The 19,747-nt window shown below is 34.7% G+C and overlaps 3 protein-coding genes across 3 annotated transcripts; all 3 read left to right on the plus strand.

The window, feature by feature from the left end:
- LOC109725689 (ribonuclease H2 subunit B) lies at positions 335–4,694 on the plus strand. Its single transcript, XM_020254975.1, has 10 exons — positions 335–503; positions 1,184–1,240; positions 1,498–1,599; positions 2,151–2,227; positions 2,587–2,707; positions 2,943–3,007; positions 3,332–3,401; positions 3,761–3,836; positions 3,930–4,020; positions 4,331–4,694. Exons 1-10 carry the CDS (start codon positions 452–454, stop codon positions 4,457–4,459), a joined length of 840 nt encoding a protein of 279 aa, XP_020110564.1. The 5' UTR covers positions 335–451; the 3' UTR covers positions 4,460–4,694.
- LOC109726023 (peptide methionine sulfoxide reductase A2-1-like) lies at positions 4,768–10,299 on the plus strand. Its single transcript, XM_020255455.1, has 3 exons — positions 4,768–4,791; positions 6,935–7,312; positions 9,869–10,299. Exons 1-3 carry the CDS (start codon positions 4,768–4,770, stop codon positions 10,118–10,120), a joined length of 654 nt encoding a protein of 217 aa, XP_020111044.1. The 3' UTR covers positions 10,121–10,299.
- On the plus strand, positions 13,828–18,287 carry LOC109725686 (glycerol-3-phosphate dehydrogenase [NAD(+)]-like). Its single transcript, XM_020254971.1, has 11 exons — positions 13,828–14,303; positions 15,691–15,767; positions 15,871–15,943; positions 16,034–16,251; positions 16,334–16,441; positions 17,043–17,106; positions 17,205–17,242; positions 17,529–17,649; positions 17,742–17,796; positions 17,883–17,931; positions 18,003–18,287. Exons 1-11 carry the CDS (start codon positions 14,042–14,044, stop codon positions 18,186–18,188), a joined length of 1,251 nt encoding a protein of 416 aa, XP_020110560.1. The 5' UTR covers positions 13,828–14,041; the 3' UTR covers positions 18,189–18,287.

Below are 19,747 nucleotides of genomic sequence, written 5' to 3' on the forward strand. Positions count from 1 at the left end.
GTAGGTGCAAATGTATGGAGATCCCTCAACTATAGATCGTACTGAAATGAGCCCCTTAACTTTAATTTTTTTAGTTAATTTGTAACTTTTTTATTTGAAAAAGAATTTGAGTAGTTAAACAAGTCAAAATTGTACTAAATTTGATAGTTCGATTAGATATTCACTAAATATAGTTTAAACTATTAAATTTGGTGAAATTATCAATCAATTTGGTAGAATGGTCAATCTATTTGACTTACTTCAAAAAGCAGCATAGAGTTGAGGATCAATTTTTAATTACTCTAAAGTTGAGGGAGTCTCCACACATTTTTACCTCCACAATATTATTACATTTTTCGCTTCTCAAACCCTCGCGCCCTTTCCCCTTCGCCCTCTCTCTCTCTCTCTCTCTCTCTCTCTCTCTAAGGCCTCCTCATCCATTCCCAAACCCTAGGAAGAGTAGAGCTCAGCAATGGCGTGGTGGTGCGAGGGAATGGAGGAGCCCCGTCACCTAATCGCCCCTCGTAACCCCTTTAAACCCTAATCCTCTTCGATGTTACTCTTTGCCACTGCTTTTTTACTTCTTTTTTTTTTTTTTTGATTGGTTGATTCATCCCTTGTTGAATGCCGCTTTGTTCCCCGTTGATTCCTGATGATGGTGATTTATCACAATTTTTTATGAAAATTAAAAAAAAAAGTGTAGGATCATTTGATATTTGGCGCTGCTTTTGCTTCCGCTTTCAGCTGCAGTCATCTTTAGTATAGCACTTGGCAAACATCAAAAATCTCCAGATTCTGCTGCTGCAGGAAGATTAAAAATGGAATCTTTTGAGTCCAAAGATCACAACCTCTAATTTGCTGCTTTTGCTTTTGCTGCAAATAGAATCTGTTTGAGGGATTTTAGTATAGCGCTTCTCTTGATTAGCAGTACCAAAGAAGCATTTTATGAGACGATTATTAGGAAGAGAAAAGAAGAGAGTAAAAAGACGAGTTCTTTTCTTGTTTAAATGTAGTTGGAAAGAAAAAAAAGGTAAAATAAAAAGAGTTGATTCTCTTCTGTTTGATTGGGGAAAAGAGAAGGACAGTTATTTATTTTCTAGTCGTTTTGATTTTTCGCTTTTTCTCATGTGTTTATTTTCAGATATAACTGTCCAAATAATCCGCAAATTGATGTTTTTACCCTTTTTTTGTTTTTCTACTGCAGTGTCTTGCACTTTGAATTCAGAAGGATTGATATTATCCTTGAAACATCCAAAATCAGGTTTGAGAAAAATTTAATACCATGCGTTCTATAAGGATTCGCAGGAGCTTCAATAGACCTGAAGATGCATTTGTTATAAGTGATTCAATGTAGGTAGAAAAGTGATGCATTGATGAGGCTTTTTGGTTCATATGAAATTTTATTACTTTGACGTTTCTTGTTAAAATGATTTCTGCAATCTCAATTCATTTGCTATGGAAAGTATACAACTGTCAGTTGATGCTAAGCAATTGTAATTCCATTACTATATCGAGCAGGAGAACCAACTAACTATGTGTTCATGGATGGAAATCTTCGAGAAGTCAATTGGTTCAAGCAGTCCTACGGCTCTTGGTTCCTCGGAGACTACGTTTGTGAAGGTATGCTTTAACTTGGTAATTTCATTTTTTTTTTCTGCACTTCTTTAGAATGGTTCCGCCATCATCTGTATACTGCTTAGAAATGGTTTGTCGAGAGAGGGATATTACCATTACAAGTAACATCAGCAAGAAAATTGATAGATACTGGTTTAGTAAAGTAGCTTTATGCTACCTGTACTCTTATTAGTGAAAAACTACTAGCAAAGCAAATGTTGCATGTTATTAAGCATATTATAATAGGGCTGTAGAACACACACTTTTGATAGCAAAATTACCGAGCTGTAAATAACCATTCCTAGTATAATTGGAGACGTGCTTATCTCCGCTGTTATATACTTAATAGTTAGCATACAATGTAGTGTCTATATCATGGGAAAAGTGTAACCTTTCAGAACTAAAATGGTAGCTGAAAATACTATTCAATTTGAGAATCTTAGAGATATTAATATATTGAATACCCTTCCATATGTACTTTAGATTAGATTCTTTGAAGAAAAGAAAATTATTTCTTACGGTCGCTACCAGCTTATTTTCATTCTTTCTTACGACAGATGGCAGCTTGTATATTTGTACACCTGTTGATCCCGTTTTCATTCTCTTACCAATTTTTGAGGCTGCCCGAATGTCGGTATGTTTGTATAATCTTCGATGCATCTTCTTGCTTATTGGTCTTAGTACACTTAAGATTTAATTTAGTTATTTTTAAGCGACAATTACAAGTACAACAACTAAGCCTTCTTTTCCTATTATTATCGGGTTTGGCATGTTATCTTGTGAGATTTATTCTTCTATCCCGTTTATGGTATGTTTTTCGTTTGTAGAGTAAGAGCTTCGATGGAATAATTGAAATGCTTTTCACCATTCATCCTTGCTAAAGGAATGATGTACAGTTTGTTAGCTGTAGTTTGATAGTTACTTTCTTAATTGTTATAATTGTCTTTTCCTTTTAATTATTGTTTCTCTAACTCTCTTCTCTTCTTAATGCAGAAGGCTAATAATGGTGTGTTTAGGCAATTAGATGAAATTTTATATGTTGATGGCTACCCAGGATATCAGCATCTCATGTCCATTGCGGGAGATCATATGCAAATGGTTTGTGAAGTGAAAGGTAGTTGTTTCGCTACCTACTTGGATCAATTGTTGCATGGCAAAATAAATTTTGTGAAGAAAAAGTATCGAAGTAAATTGAAAAATAATCTACTATCCATGATCAATTATATTTACTTATTTGTGTTTTTTTTCCTTTGGAAGTTAAAAGCATTGTCACCATACACTGAATAGCACAAGTTTCGAGTGGGAAAAAGAAAGTTTTCTCTTATAATGAGTTTCATATTTATTTGCAGAAATTGGATCTTCGAAGTTCTATAGGCTGGATGATTCCAAAGTCATAGCTTGGTTATGCTGTAAGGTGCGCCTTGTGATTACTCCCTTGTTGGATGATGGGTACATCAACCTGTAGCGGATTACTTTACTGCATGCTGTGGTCAAACAATCTCTAATTCCTCTTTTATATGGTTATGCTTAAGATGTATAAAAGTTCTAATTTTATATAAGGATTATGTCTCATGGAAAATAATTATAATATCTTTCTCCATCTCTGCATTACACAATAACCCACCTCCCGTTTACCTATTTTACCTAATAAAATTTTGTTGCGCATTTGCTTCTATTTTCTTCCATTAAAAACTTCAGCAGTTAATTGTCTTTTATAGTGTATGTTTTCTTTTTGCAGGTACAACAGTTGAAAGAAACAATTCCAAAATTAGGAAAGAATTTTGCAGCTCGAGAAGAACGAGACACATGTATGTAATCAAATCGCTCATGCAAATCCTGTCGGATTATTTTAGACATGAAACACACAGCTGGGGCATTATTTTTTCATAGTGTGTATGGTAGTATTTACTCTGTTACGGTGATGAAGAATTCTTTTTCCGTCTGAACTACAAATTAATAACAAGATTCTGATATTCCTTTCTACAAGTACGGCACTGGAATGAAACATGTCCCGAGTGTGTTCAAAACTTCATTGCCAAGAACATGAGCATCTATGTCACAAATGGTTTTGCCTCATTAGGATGATGTTTGCCGCATTGCGTGGGAGCTTTCTCTTCATAATTATTTCCCAATTAAGCTACTTAATAAACATGGTCTATGTTCGCAGTGAAGGACATTATCTCATTGTTGGGTGAGTACTTGAACGATGATCCTTGGTTGACGCCCCTTTGCCAGCACTTGCAGTAAGATTTGTTTGTGCCCATGAAAAATTTGTTCTCGTCAAAGCTGCCCTTAGATCATTTGCTTTTATATGTTTAACTAGTTATGTTTTTCAGCTTGGATATGCAAGAATCTAAGAACAATGCATTAAAATTTGATGCTTCTCCAGTTTTTCTAGATAATACTGCATCTGCTCGGCCCGTAGAGGTATTCCTTGAGAACTCTTCAGTCGCTAATATTTTTGGTGCCTATTTGGCATAGCTTATGGAAAACTTATCCACTCCGAAAAGCAACAACTAGGCAGAAAAAAAAAATAGGTACTTCTGCTTTGGCAGAAAGCTGAAATGAGCTTCTGACGCATTTTCAATAGTCTGCACCTGCTGCATGTGGATGGCTGTTGAAAGGATTTTTGTAAAAAAGCTCCAGTCTTGCCAAACAGGCCGTAATTACTAGTTCTATTTATCAATTCCTTATTTATCTGTCGATGAATGCGGTCGGTTCAAAATACTTCTCGCAGGGCAAGTTGGGGAAGAGCAACAGCATGTCAAGCAAAGGAAAACAACCCAAAAAGATGAAGCTAGAAACCGACTCGAAGAACATAAAAGACATGTTCAGCAGGGCCACCAGAAGTCGAAACAATCTCTGATTCTGTTTGTATTATTAATCATTCCGAAAAATATGTGTCATAAGATTTTGCTACCAATTGTGTGATGTTAGAGTCTTGAATCTAGCTCAGAAAGGGACACCACATTTTTGTGAACAAATTTTGCTGTAATATGCTGTTTCATTATTTTCCCAAACTTTAGCTTATGATTCCTATGTTTCCCCAAACTTTATATCAATGTCAAGGTCTCTGTCATTGTTGCTCTTGTTTTCTATGATTCTTATAATATCCCAGTTGAATATTTTCCCAAAATTTATCAATGTAATGCTCTTTATCATTATTATTGCCCAATGGACAAACTATACATTTGGATGGCAACTTGTTATCAACCCTTCAGAAGTTAGCGCCTAATTTTTTTATTTTTTATTTTTATATTTAGCTTTGGGTCAGGTCAATGTCTTCATCATCTTTTTTTTCTTTTTTTTTTCTTTTTTTTTTTATATTCACAATCTTTCATTCTCAACCACTAATCCAACTAAGATATTTTCTATAGGGTAAAATTCAAATACCACTCCTGTAGTTTCGCGCTTTCTCACTCTAGTACCATATAGTTTAAAGTGTAAATGAAACCACAGGGTATTAAATTGATACACTTTAAATCACATGGTACTAAAATAAAAAAGTGCGAAACCATAAGGGTGGTATTTGAAATTTATCCATATATATATATATATATATATATAACTAGGTTGGAATACTATCGATAGCCTAAATACTTGGTGCTATTAGGTTTTTGGCATATAGATGAAAAAATATACTGTTACAATGATGTAGGCCCTCTAGAGTTGAGTGAGTTATTGGTTGAATAGTACAATCTAACGGGTAAAACTCGATAACACCAAGCGCTTCGTGCTGTCGATAGTATCTCAGCCAAACTCTCTCTCTCTCTCTCTCTCTCTCTCTCTCTCTCTCTCTATATATATATATATATATATATATATATATAAAAGGAAGGTTGCTATTAAAATAGCTTTAAGTTGATGGTACCAATACAAAGCAAATGGTCAAATGCAATGAACCCACTCATCATTTGACTATTCCTCTAATAATCACCTAATGCCTATCAAAACCTAGCCTCAGTGGAGTTAAAAATAAATAAATAAATAAATAATCTTGTGAAAATGCTTATCTTGAGGTGTTGATTTTTGAAAATGTCAAAGTTGGAATTGGGGTGTTTTGGTAGCACCTAAGAAGAGAATCACACAAAATCATATCACTTTGATTAGATTAATCAAAATATTCTAAAAGAATAAATTGGTTGAAAAACATATTCACTAGGATATATATTGGTATAATTAACATGTGATTTCTGATAAGTGGTGTGAGCTTCATAGAAATTTTTTTTTTTTTTAAAAAAAAGTTTCTTGCACTTTTCAATCCCAAAAATAGAACAAATTCACAAAAAAATTCCGTTCGAAATAAAAAAATCAATTAGTAATAAAAGACACATGATAAGTACATTAGTAGATCAAATTTTGAAAAGATACATATTAATTAGTGACCAAATTTAATAGATCCGTAAGCAATACCATTCCAAATAAAGTATAAAAATGAATCTAATCAGATTCTGTCAATTAATAGCATAAACTTATAATAATGAATATTAAGTTATAAATTAAATAACATCATTGTATTATTACTATTATTATTATTATTTTTAACACAAGTAGATGTGAATTTTCAAAAGGAGAGACCAATTCAAGATCTTCATTTCCCACCTTCTAGAAGTCAACACAAAGAAAGAAATTAATATTAAATAATAATTGTCATTTAAGTTTTTATTTACTAATATCTAAAAAATATTTTAAATTCTAGCTGGTATAGGATTACAATCCTAAAATTAAGGGCTAAATAAATAGCTTATATCCTATAAATTAGAAGATTGAGTACCAAACTTAAAATTTTAAAAAGTTGAGGGTAGTGCTATGCATTTTTTACCTTCTCTTAAATAAGGGGAAACTTCAAATACCCCTATTGTGGTTTCGCACTTTCTCATTTTATTACCCTGTGATTTAAAGTGTATTAAGTTAGTATCCTATGGTTTCGCACTTTCACATTTTAGTACCTTATGGTTTCAAGTGTATCAAGTTAGTACCCTATGATTTTATTTTTGTTTCAAGTTAGTACCATATGGTTTCAATTTTCTTTTTCTATTATTTATTTTGGGGTATATAATTTAACGAGATATTAAACCATAGGGTATTAAAGTGAGAAAGTGCGAAACCACATGGTACTAACTTGGTACATTTGAAACCACAGGGTACTAAAGTGAGAAAGTGCGAAACCACGGGGTACTAATTTGATACACTTTAAACCACAGAGTACTAAAATGAGAAAGTGCGAAACCACATGGAGGGTATTTGAAGTTTTTCCTAAATAATAGTGACCGAACTAAAAATATGCAATATGAAAGGGGGCTGAGTGAAATTTTCCTCATCTTCTCCATTTATATATAAGTGGCTCGGACTCTTCGTCCCCTTCCTCAGAGTGAGAGAGAGAAACCCTAAGAGAGAGAGAGAGAGAGAGAGAGAGAGAGAGGAGTTTAGGGCATCAATGGCGGAGGGGGAGGTGGGGACGGAGTTGGAGGAGGCGCAGTTCGCGGCGGGGTGCTTCTGGGGGGTGGAGCTCGCGTTCCAGAGGGTGGAGGGGGTGGTGAGAACGGAGGTGGGGTACTCGCAGGGCCACCTCCCCAATCCCACCTATGGCGACGTGTGCCGCGGCGACACCGGCCACGCCGAGGTCGTCCGCGTCGTCTACGACCCTAGGGTTTGCCCCTACCAATCCCTCCTCCGCGTCTTCTGGGCTCGCCACAACCCCACCACCCTCAATCGCCAGGTACTCTCGTAACACCCCCCAATAGTCCCGAATCGGATAGAAAAGAGATTATAATTGGATATATATATATATATATATATATATATATATTTATACTATTATACTATTGAGAGTACAAAGCGATTGATACTATCGCGTTTTCAATGCGGTTAGGATTTAGGGTTGAGTGGGTGGTTAGTTGAATAGTATAATATATGGGTGGTTCTTTAGGTTTAGGGTTGAATGGGTGGTTAGTTGAATAATATAATATAACGGTCGATAGTACCTCGGTACGATCGATAGTATAGTAGCCGGACTCTCTCTCTCTATACGTGTGTGTGTATATATATATATATATAAAAGAGATCCTAGTAATAATAATTGTGATTAAGCATTTTGAGTCGACGGTGGTGCGTGCCCAACGAGTTAGTAATTATTGAAAATTTTTGATTTTGTTACCAAACTTTTTAATTTATTTGATTTGAGGCGGTTAATGAAGCTTTAGCTTCAAAATTTGAATGCGTCTGTAAGTTTATGTTTATAGATTTAATTAGCATATTTTATGCAATTCAAGTAAACTGTAAATTGATTGGAATAAGCAGTTGGCTTAAATTTTGTATCGAAAGAGCCACCAAATGGCATAAATTAAATAATTGGAAAAATTGAATACTACAATTAAAATTTTGAAATGTTGTGCGCGGTCGAATCAAATGATCTATAGTTTAGGTAAGTTATGTGCATTTTTACCTTTTTTTTGATACGCTAAAATACAGAAAAATCCTATAAATATCCGCTTTTGCATTTTTCCTCCTATCTTTTAAAAAGTCTTTATTTTATCCTCTTGAAATTTAAATTATAGCATTTAACTTCGCACCGTTACTATTTTGTTATCGTTTTGTGCATACGTTGTATGGAATAGCCGGGTAACTACTGATATAGCCATTTATTCTTGAATCTCTTTTATAAAGTTATCTAATCTAAGAAAAAAAATAAAATAATGATTTTTATCTATTTTCATCATTTCTAAGAATATAATAAATATTTCAGGAGGTTACTGTTACCACACAATTTATGCACCAAATTGTGACGAAATAATAACGATGCTGTAATAAGTGCTACAATTTTAAATTTAAAGGAGGGAAAATAGAATTTTGAAAAGACGGTTGGATGAAGTACAAAAGTATATATTTGTAAAAAAGTTTTCTGTATTTTAGCCTATATTATTATACTTGTTAATGGTCATGCCTGAGTTGCCTTTTTGTCGTATCCCTGTTTTGAGTGACAACGTGGTATCTGAGTCGGTCCTCTGCTTTGGCGTCGATCTTATTTTTCTAAATGAAAATTTTTTGTTGTTGAATGCGTCGGCAGATGAACTTTTCTACTCTTGTTGCCAAATAAATATCTTACATGTGCAGTAAACACTCCACCATCTTCTATTGTATAGAATTAGTGTTTAAGAAAATAAAAAAAATCGATAATGATATACCAAATTAGGCCTTAAAATAATATTGTCTAGCTTAAACTTTTAGAGACAAATGACTATTTCATATAATATTTGATTTTGGATCCACTAGGTTTCGAGGTAATTAATTTCCTCCTATTCGCTATAAATCCATGTCTGAATCTTATAAAAAATTCTCTAGTACGCAAGTACGGGAAGTGTTTAATGTAATATTAAATCATTCTTCACTTCGTGGATGGAACTAGAACTTTCTTTGAAGGGCTAAATAGTTGTAGTTTATTAAGTTTACCATCTGATCTTTGAATTATGTAGTTTTATAATATAAAAACTAGAATCTAGGGATATAGAGGAACAGTTATTTATATAGTTCGAGATGTAGTAAAATTTTCATTTTTGTAGAAAAAGAAATGTAGCTTGATTTGCATAGCGCTTGTAGAAAAATGCCAAAATTCAGGAGATTACAAGAGCGAAAACGTTTACCAAATTTGTGCTTGAGAAATTTTCAGATATATGTACATGAAATTGGTAAGAATCCTTTTATATTTTGACTCGGAATCAATTAATGAACTTAGTAATAGTATTCTCTGTGGAGACTATAGGACTTTGTTGTTTCATAGTCCAAACCTGAAAAGAGTAAAGCTTAGGGGGTGTTTGGTTTTAACGTAAAACTGTGAAAAATAGTTTGGTTTGTCGAGTTTTACGTTTTGTCGAGTTTGGTTTGTGGGGGGAAAAAAATGGCTTTTTTGTTTGGTTGAAGGGAAAAAAATTCCCATTTGTTTGGTTGGGCAACAAAAAAATGAATGAAAAAGTTTTACGTAGCTTGACTTTTCGTTTTCCGTTAACAATCGGCGGAAAACGAAAACACTCCATTTTCCTCAAATCTATAAAAATAGTTTTCTAAAACAAAAAATTTACGGCTAAACAAACACACAGAAAACTATTTTTCAAGTCGGAAAGTAATCTTCATTACATTTTATGGCCAACCAAACGCACCCTTAATTTGCAAGCAAAAAAGCTCCTAAATAGTTGCGCACAACATGAAGTTTCCGAACATTTGATGTTCTTGTTCTTCACTGCGCGGAGGTTGAATGGTTCTATATTCTGCTTTATCGCAGGGAAACGACGTCGGCACTCAGTATCGGTCGGGGATCTACTACTACACTGAGGAGCAAGCCAAGCTCGCTCGCGAGTCGATGGAAGCGAAGCAGCAGGAGTTCAAAGAGAAGATCATGACGGAGATTCTCCCAGCCAAGGAGTTCTACCGAGCCGAAGAATACCACCAGCAGTACCTCGAGAAGGGCGGCGGAAGAGGAGACAAGCAATCTGCAGAGAAAGGATGCAATGACCCCATCAGATGCTATGGTTGATTCACTATTTTTGCATCAGTAGTGGTTTTAAGTTATGTTGTTTCTCTTATGCATTATATATTATGCATAATATATATGTGGTTGATTTGATACTCCTAAATCTCAGCAAAATAAGCATGTTATTGTTGGTAAAATTGCTAAATATTATACAAAATGGTTGTTTGTGATGTTTGTGGGTATTTTTGTTTCAACATTGCTTCGCATTACTTTTGTTGCAAAAAGATTCATTTGTGTTTGAATTAGTGTGTACACAAGTAGCTTTTTTTTTTTCTTTTTTTTTTTTTAATCATTCCTGTGGTTTCGCAATTTTTCACTTTAGTGTTCTTTGGTTTAAAGTATATCAATTTAGTATTCTATAGTTTTATTTTTTTCTTTTCGTCAACCCATCCGTTAACTTTTCGCTAAATCATATATAAAAAATTTTAGATATTCTACTTATAGTTTATCGAATATTTATTTTAATAACTTTTAGTTTTAACTTTGTCGTTGATTTAACGAAAAATAATTAGTGGAGGGAATAATAAAAAAAATAAAATAAAATTACAGTGTACGAAAGTGATACGCTTTAAATTACGGGAGGCTAAAGTGAGAAAGTGTGAAACCATAGGGGTGGTATTTGAAGTTTTTTTTTTTATTTTTTTTTGGGAAAACTTCAGAAAACCCCCCTGTGGTTTCGTGGTTTCTCAGTTTGCCCCTCTGTGGTTTAAAGTGTATCAAATTGCCCCCCCTGTGGTTTTATTTTTATCTTTTCGGTAGCTTTTTCATTAATATTTTATTAAATTATATGCAAAAAATTTCAGATACCCATCTAGATTTATCAAATATTCACTTTAGTATCCTTTAATTTTAACTTTATCACTGATTTACGAAAAAAAAATAATGAAATTGATAAGAAAAAGAGAAAAAAGAAACCACAGGAGGGTAAATTGATACATTTTAAACCACAGGGGAGGCAAAATGAGAAACCACGAAACCACAGGGGGGGTTTTTGAAGTTTTCCCTTTTTTTTTTTAATAAGGAATTCTATTTTGGATTATGTCGATTTTGAGGATATATGAATAGTAGTGATTAAAGCCTAAGCATAGGATGGTTCACCACTCACGTGGTGGACCAAATCCAAGCAAACAAATTTCGACATCAAAACATAAGACAAAATTTTAAAATTTTATGGAGCATCGATCTCTCCGTCGGAAGAGGACAAAGCCCACTTGTTTGTCTCTCTATTTTATATACTTTTTCTATAAAAAAAATTAATATTATATTATAATTACATTTTTATTTTACTGTAAAAACTTTCAAAAAATTTCACTTTGTCATCTTTTTTAACTGTAGGTATTTTTACTGAAATAAAAAATAAAAGTTCGAAGCGTTTAAGAATTGTAAATTACAGATTGAAAAAGTAAAAAATATGATAAATATTTGAAAAAACTTCAAATACCATCTTTGTGGTTTCACACTTTCTCACTTTAGTACCCTGTGGTTTAAAGTATATTAATTTAGTGCCCCGTGGTTTCATTTTTATCTTTTTATTATCGATTTCACTAATTATTTTTGTTAAATTAGTGACAAAGTTAAAATTAAAGGGTACTAAAGTGATTATCCGATAAAGTTAGGCAGGGTATCTGGAGTTTTTTTGTATATAATTTAATGAAATATTAACGAAAAAGCTGACGAAAAGATAAAAATAAAACCACAGGACACTAACTTGATACACTTTAAACCACAGAGTACTAAAGCGAGAAAGTGCGAAACCACAGGGGTAGTATTTTACTGTGAAACGGGGGTGCACCAATGGTGCACCAGGTGCATGTAAAATAATTTATTAATTTACAAATTTCACGGTCCAAAATAAGGCCAGGCCCGAGCATCGCGCTGCACCGCATCACAACGAAGCTCCCTCGCACGTGCGAATCTCCACCACTACCCCTCTAAAAAATTATCGCGTGCACCGTGTGTATAAATGCATCTCATACACCACCTCTTGTAAAAGGAAAGCTATAATATATGCCTCAAAAATCAAAATCTAATTCATTAGATATGCAATATAATTTATTTATGACATTAAAAAGGTTTATATTTAAAGGCTAAAATATAGAAAAATATTCTATAAATACTCGTTTTTCACTTTTCTTTTCTGACTTTTAAAAGTTTATATACTTTTTTTCTTAAAGTTTGAAGAATATTTTTAAGGGTTACGTTTGTTAATAAAGCATGCGAAAGAATCAAATTATCCATACTTATAATTTTTTTAAATATTTTTTTAATAATGACGGATCTCTGACGGAGGGAGAGGGAGAGTTACATGCATCAACTTGAAATCTTTAAAGGGTTATGATTTTTAAAAATTTATATTTTTTTCTTAAATTTTTTAGAATATTTTTAAGAGTTACGCAGTTGATGGAAAAAAATAAAATAACCAAATTATCCTTATAAATTTTTAAATATTTTTTTAACAATGGCTGAGCTCTCTAAATGCATCAACTTGAAATCTCTAGAGGGGTAAAGGGTAGGATTTTCAAAGTCAGACAGATTTTCTATTTTTTAGTCTATACATTTAAATTTTATAATTATTTTTGGAGTTGGGCTGGAATACTATTGATAATATCACTATAACAAAATTAGGTTATAGGGACACATGTTTGGGACACTTTTGAGTAAGTGTCCCATTTATGCTAAAACTTAAAAACACATTTACTAATGCCTAAATATAAAGCCCAATCCAACCAAAAATAAAAGATTATTCTATTCAACCCACCACACCCAGTCCATTTGGCTCGATTACAAACAGAAAAGAAAAAAAAAAGAAAAAATCAATTACCATCTTTTCTTCTCTCTTCACTCAATCCACTGAAATTCTAGACGAAGAGCCTTTACTGTCGTCCTCCTCCGCCACCGTAGCCAACGAGATAGAGTTTCGGCGGTTGCTAAATGCTTAAATAAGTGTTGGTAAATTAGCAGCACTCTTTTAGGTTATAGCGACACTCTTTAACTGTCACTATATACCTAGCGATCCCACATATAGCAACACTTTTTAAAAGTATCGGTAATTTTAGCTAGTAGCACTTTTTTGACATGTACCTACATTTAAAAGTGTCGCTATAAACCGTTTTTGTTGTAGTGTATTTGGCTCCTTTTGTTATTAAGTTTTTAGCCATTGGGTGAGGGATTGTAGGATTAGGATGATATTAGTCCCTTAGGGTTGAGTGATTCCTACTGAGTTATAATATTTAATCCATTGGTTAGAAATGGTCAAATAAATTAATCCAAAGGCTAAAAATTTGATAGCAAAAGAGGGCAAACACTTTTATGTTGAAACTTAATATTTAGAACTTAATACATCTTTGGGTAAGGGAGTCCAAAATGGTGGAATTTTTTTCCTTTGGTTAAAGTGGATTGTAATTTTACTCTATTTTTTGGAGTATAGTATAACTATATTTCAAAAATTACGTCATTTTTTTTCTCTCCAAACGCTTCATAGGATTATTTTTCTACTGGTGTAACATAGTTTAACTATGCTACGTTTTTAGGGGTATCAAAACGGGGTCTTAATGATATTCTAATCCAACTTATTATTTCTGTATAAGCTATTTAGATGTTGCATATCATAATCATAGTCGAGGAGGTGTACTTGGTGCATGCAACAATTCATTTCTCCTCTCTCTCTCTCTCTCTCTCTCTATAGATCTCCCCCTCACACATGCATGGTATAGAGAGAAAGATATATAGAGAGAGAGAGAATGGGTGAATGGGGCCAAGCTTAGAGAGAGAAAGAGGAGAGAGAGAGGGGCATAGAGGAGTCCGTCGTTCTCCTATGCGATCTCTCTCTTTCTCCTCCTTAGTACATAATTTCTCTCTCTCTCTCTCTCTCTCTCTCTCTCTCTCTATACATATTCTATATATATACACACATTGCATGTGTAAATGGTTTCAAGCTTCTTCTCGCTGTTCACGTGCATGGCGCCGGCGATGGAGGAGCGCCGCGACGCCATCGAGGAAGCGCCCGTGCCGAGAGCAGAATCCGATCGGGGGGTCAGCGTAGCCGTCGACGGAGGCGGCGGCAGCGATCGCGGGGCGACGTCAGAGCAGAGCTACGGCCGGGTGGCTGTGATCGGCAGCGGCAACTGGGGCAGCGTCGCGGCGAAGCTCATCGCCTCCAACGCCGCCAAGCACCCCATGTTCCATGGTAAAAATTTAAGAGCAAACTTCAAATACCACCTTAGTTTCGCACTTTCTAAAATACCCTGTAGTTTAAATAGTTTAAAGTCTATTATTTTTCTTGTTACGTCAGTTCCTATATTAATATTTCATTAAATTATATACAAAAAGCTTCAGATACCCGATCTAAATTTATCGAATATTCATTTTAGTAATCTTTTGTTTTAATCTCGTCACTCGTCACTGATTTAATAAAAAAAAAATAGTGAAAGAAAAAATAAAAAAAAAATAAAATAAAATTACGGGGCACTAAATTGATACACTTTAAACCATATGGTACCAAAATGAGAAAATGCGAAACAACAGGGATGGTATTTGACGTTTTTTCTATAATTTAATACGGTATCAGAATAAAAAGTTTTGTGTTCGAATTTCGTACCGTATAATTCAGTGAAAGAGAATTTCAGAGAATTTCAGAATCCACCGTCATCGTCAATTGTCATAGGGAGAATTGTTGAATATATAAAATTAAGAAATTGTAGTTCTCTTAAATAGCTCAAGACCTTTTTTGGTATTGTATTTGAATATAAATTTTTTTAAAAAAATCACTTTCTCTCTCTCTCTCTCTCTCTCTCTCTGATAGCTTGAGCAATTAGGAAGTAACAGTATCTAAAAAGTAACTTTCAAATGTTTTTTTGACATTATTGGTCTAATAGTGTTTTAAAATTTGTAATTTTAATGGTCGATATAAAATGTTTTTTTCGTTTAACGGTATAAAGATATTCAAATCAATTGAATTTTAATTATAAAATTCTTTAAACTATTTAGAATAAGATCTATAATCTTGATCTTGACTACAAACAAGACTCGTATTATCACTTTTTTAAAAATCTTTATTTGTAGCTGTTTATTTTGTGTCCACTTGATGAACAAGAGAACAATATTGAAAAAATATGAAATTTAATTTCTACATGTTTCAAGTGGTATAGATCATGTTCAACGATACCGATCGTCGGTTTGGAGGCTCCATCATCGAAAATAAATGGATGGCAATAGAGTTCATTTGTTACTGATAGCATTCCGGCTCAACTCTGTCTCTGTCTCTCTCTCTCTCTCTATACGTATATATTCAAGCTATATCGAGCCGAATGTGAGCGAGATGATCCCAGCTCGGATTCGGCTCGTTAAGATTTCGAGCTGAAAAATAGTTATTAAACAAGCAACACGTTCTCGAGCTCATTTCGAGCCGAACACAAGCTGGCTCGCTAACAGCGAGCTGGATTGCCAGCCCTAAACAACAGTCGGAGAAAACTTACTAAAATTCGGTTAGACGATTATTAATGAACATGACTACATTATTTGCATTGAAAATTTTAAAATCTGATTCGTAGAGTTATTTTGTGAGAAACTTTTAGATGAAGTGAGGATGTGGGTGTATGAAGAAACATTGCCGAATGGCGAGAAGCTCTCTCACACCATCAACCAAACCAATGTAAAATTATCTTTCATTTCCTTGTTCAATTTCTTTGTTACAATGCTTGCACCTTAGGAATTGAATACTTACTGCATGATTAATTATTTTGCGTGACGAACAGGAGAATTGCAAGTATTTACCGGGAATTAAGCTCGGCGTAAATGTAGTAGCAGATCCTGACCTAGAAAATGCAGGTAATTTCACAAAATCATATATATTAATAGTCTCAAATGTCGTCGAATTGTGATGCCATGTTTCTGAATTTGGTTTTCTTTTACTGGCAGTTAAAGAAGCGAATATGTTGGTGTTCGTGACGCCGCATCAGTTTGTGGAGGGCATATGCAAGAGGCTTGTGGGGAAAATAAGGCCGGGGGCCGAGGCCATTTCGCTCATCAAGGGAATGGAGGTCAAAATGGAAGGACCATGCATGATTTCCAAATTGATCTCCGACATGCTCGGCATCAACTGTTGTGTCCTCATGGGGGCTAATATCGCTAACGAGGCAAGAATAGATTGAATCTTCTCTTTCGCTTTCATAATGAAAAAGAGAAGAGAAAATAATAAGCGGAGATATCTGAGTGCAGATTGCTGTCGAGAAGTTCAGCGAAGCGACAGTCGGGTATAGGCAGGATAAGGAAGTGGCGCAAAGATGGGCTAGACTGTTCGGCACATCATATTTCCTAGTATCTGTCGTAAGTGCTGTTCCATTGCTTTCGATAACTTACGTGTGCTGCGCTAATTTATATACAGATCTTTTCAAAGTTACTTATGTCGACTTGATCGAAATCATTCATTGTGTAATAAGAGTTATACAACGTTAACACCGATTCCAAAAGCCCGAGCCCCTAAAAAAAGGGTGACCAATTTCTTTAAAGCGCACAGACATAACGCCCATAGATCTCAACTGTGACTTGATCTAACTTGCTCTCTGCAACGTAAGCAAAATGCTAGCCTACCCGCCAATAATAATAACTCCGTCTTCTACTACGAGTCGAGCATGAATACTTGCGAAAGCATTTGGACCCTAATACATCCTATCGAGAAACGGTCTTAATTAAGGCATATATCTATATGGAAAAAATTTCTTCATAGAATCAACAATTTATTAGTCGATACAAAGAGAGAGTAAAATTATAAGTACACAATATTCCAGGTTAGGGTAATTTTCCCGTAAATGTTTTACTAACCATATATCAAGATCAAGGTGTATTACCATGCCAGGGCCATATTGTAAGTGAACGGATAACCGTAAGGGTGTAAATGATACATTTTTGTGGTCATAATCGCCGACAGGTACAGGACGTCGAGGGAGTAGAGCTGTGCGGAACGCTAAAGAATGTGGTGGCTATTGCGGCAGGTATCGAACACACACCTTCGAACAGACACCCAACTCTTTTAGTGTTTGTTTTGTTCCCTCCCGTCGGAGAGTTAAGATCCAAAATGGTGATTTTGCAGGTCTTGTTGATGGCTTGGACATGGGAAACAATACCAAGGTTTGTAATTCTTTCGTACGAACTATTACCTAAAAGACCGATCGAGTAGGAAATGAGCCCAAAAATATATATTACCACTCTGACTCACGTGCATTGTGAAATTTAAACCTGCTACATGTCAAAAATGGGGATTGAACCCATAACCTCACAGAATGAAGTACCATATTACACAACAGATCGATCAAGTAGGAAATGGGCTTAGGAATATATATTAACATGAACAAATGGAACAAAATTGCGGCAGGTTTATCTTTTTATATTCCCTTTGGATGTTGTAATATTTTAGGCCGCGATAATGAGGATTGGTTTGAGGGAGATGCGCGCTTTCTCCAAATTGCTCTTCTCGTCGGTTAGGGACAGCACATTCTTCGAAAGCTGCGGCGTCGCTGATCTGATCACTACGTGCCGTATGTACTTCGACTCGATTCGATTCTTTCGCCTCGACTCATACTCGATCCATATACATGCATTCAATGTTTTTTACTTTTTTGTGGCACAGTAGGGGGGAGAAACCGAAGAGTTGCCGAGGCATTCGCAAGAAGCGGCGGCAAAAGGTTCTTCTCTATATGCCTTCCGTATTTATCTTATTTGAATTGAACTCTTTTAAAGCACTTTCACGTTTTTATGATCTCGTCGACAGATCATTCGATGAGCTCGAGGCGGAACTACTGCAAGGCCAGAAACTGCAGGTATGTGAATACGAATTTGTAAAACTTCTGCGACGCTGAAAATACACTGCTCATGAATTGAACTCCTGAAGGGCGTGTCGACGGCGAAAGAAGTGTACGAAGTTTTGAGCAACCGAGGATGGCAGGGGCTGTTTCCGCTCTTCACGACAGTGCACGAGATCTGCGTCGGCGAACTGCCTCCGACGGCGATCGTCGAGTACAGCGAGCACTCGCCGAATGTATCCATCATGGAGGGTTTCACTCAACATTACTACTGAACATCATACTATAACATTTTGTTACCAATTATATTGGAATGTTCACAAAATCATGTAACTTGAGAAAACTTATATTTGTAACTGGGCTAGGTTGAAGTATGTTGAATCTTTTATATAGAAAATTATTATGAATCTTCAAGGCATTATAAAAGGAATTATTGATCATAATATAAAGCATATATATAGTTTGCTGTTCCTTTTTGTAGAGAAGTGTGTTTTAAGTTGTTAAATTGAGACCATTTGGTTGTGTACGTAATTAGAAATACAGCGTAATTAATTAAGATGCATGCAGTTAAAAATACAGTGATTATAATGATGCATATTTTATTTGGTTAAATGCAGTCGAAAGCGTTACAGCTATAAATAACTTGTTTGATAATTGTACACGGTTGAGAAGTGTTTTTTATAAAATTTTATCACTTTATATATGAAATGGAGAGACTTTCTCCAATATAGAGAAAAAAATTTATTTTCTGATTAAAACTAATTAGGAATTCAAATATCTTAGTTGGAATTCACGCCAATTTGAGCATTGTTTTAATTGCTGCAGTTAGGCTTCCGCATGAAGTTTCGACAGTAGCAACTGGATTCAAATTCATCAATCAAACACCGGATTTAAATCTACATGTAATTACAACTGCAGTACAGTTGCAACTACATGCAACCAAATAGCTTAAGTTAGCGATTAAATTTATAAAATTTTTAACATAATAAGACTAATAAATTAAAAAATCAAATGATCGAAAGTTACGACGGTATCGATAAAAAATAGTAAAATATTTGGTGGGCCTATTCTGAAGTGGCCTAACCGTATTCAAATCTGACCTGACTTGACCTGATCCGACTGATTTTTGTCACATAATCTCCGTTTGGTCTAGCAAAGAAGGGGTTCGACCTCATCCTCTTATCGAAGAGGTTCGATCTCATCATCTGTTCTAAAAGTACGTGTTCGGATGCAACTTTATGATTCCGCTACGTAATTACTATATCGATCAATTCGCTAGCTCAAATCTTAAAGCGACACAAACGACGGTGATCCTCGTCTTACTCTCATGCCAAGGACACGAGAACTTATCGGGCTAAAGCCCCTTGACCCGAACCCGACCCGAGCAGCTCCACTTGTTAACCCAAATTGGTGGCATTAAACCGGTCGAGTCCGAATCGGGTCGGGTCGGGTCGGATCGAGCCAATGTGTTTGACATTGAGACACAATCGAGTTCACTGGACCATGCACAACCATAATAGGAGTTGAATGTTCCTTTAGTTTGATTGGTACCGTTCATTTTCGAGTGTGTGATCTACCGACATTTTTAATAATAATAATAATAATAAAGAATATATATTAGGCGACAAATATGCTACATTTTACTTATGATCCTCAAAATATAATACACATGATATTTTGGTCCGCAAATTTTAACTTGGTTGTAATTTTTTATTCGAACTTTCTTAATTCTTACAATCAAGTGTTGCAGTACGTATTAATGTGATTAATGATGCGACGACAATTAAGATGTCATATTATTTTTACATTAGCGATACTTTAATATTAAGTTTGC

The sequence above is a fragment of the Ananas comosus genome, linkage group 20 (genome assembly GCF_001540865.1).
Source record: "Ananas comosus cultivar F153 linkage group 20, ASM154086v1, whole genome shotgun sequence".
In the NCBI taxonomy this organism is placed as follows: Eukaryota; Viridiplantae; Streptophyta; class Magnoliopsida; order Poales; family Bromeliaceae; genus Ananas; species Ananas comosus.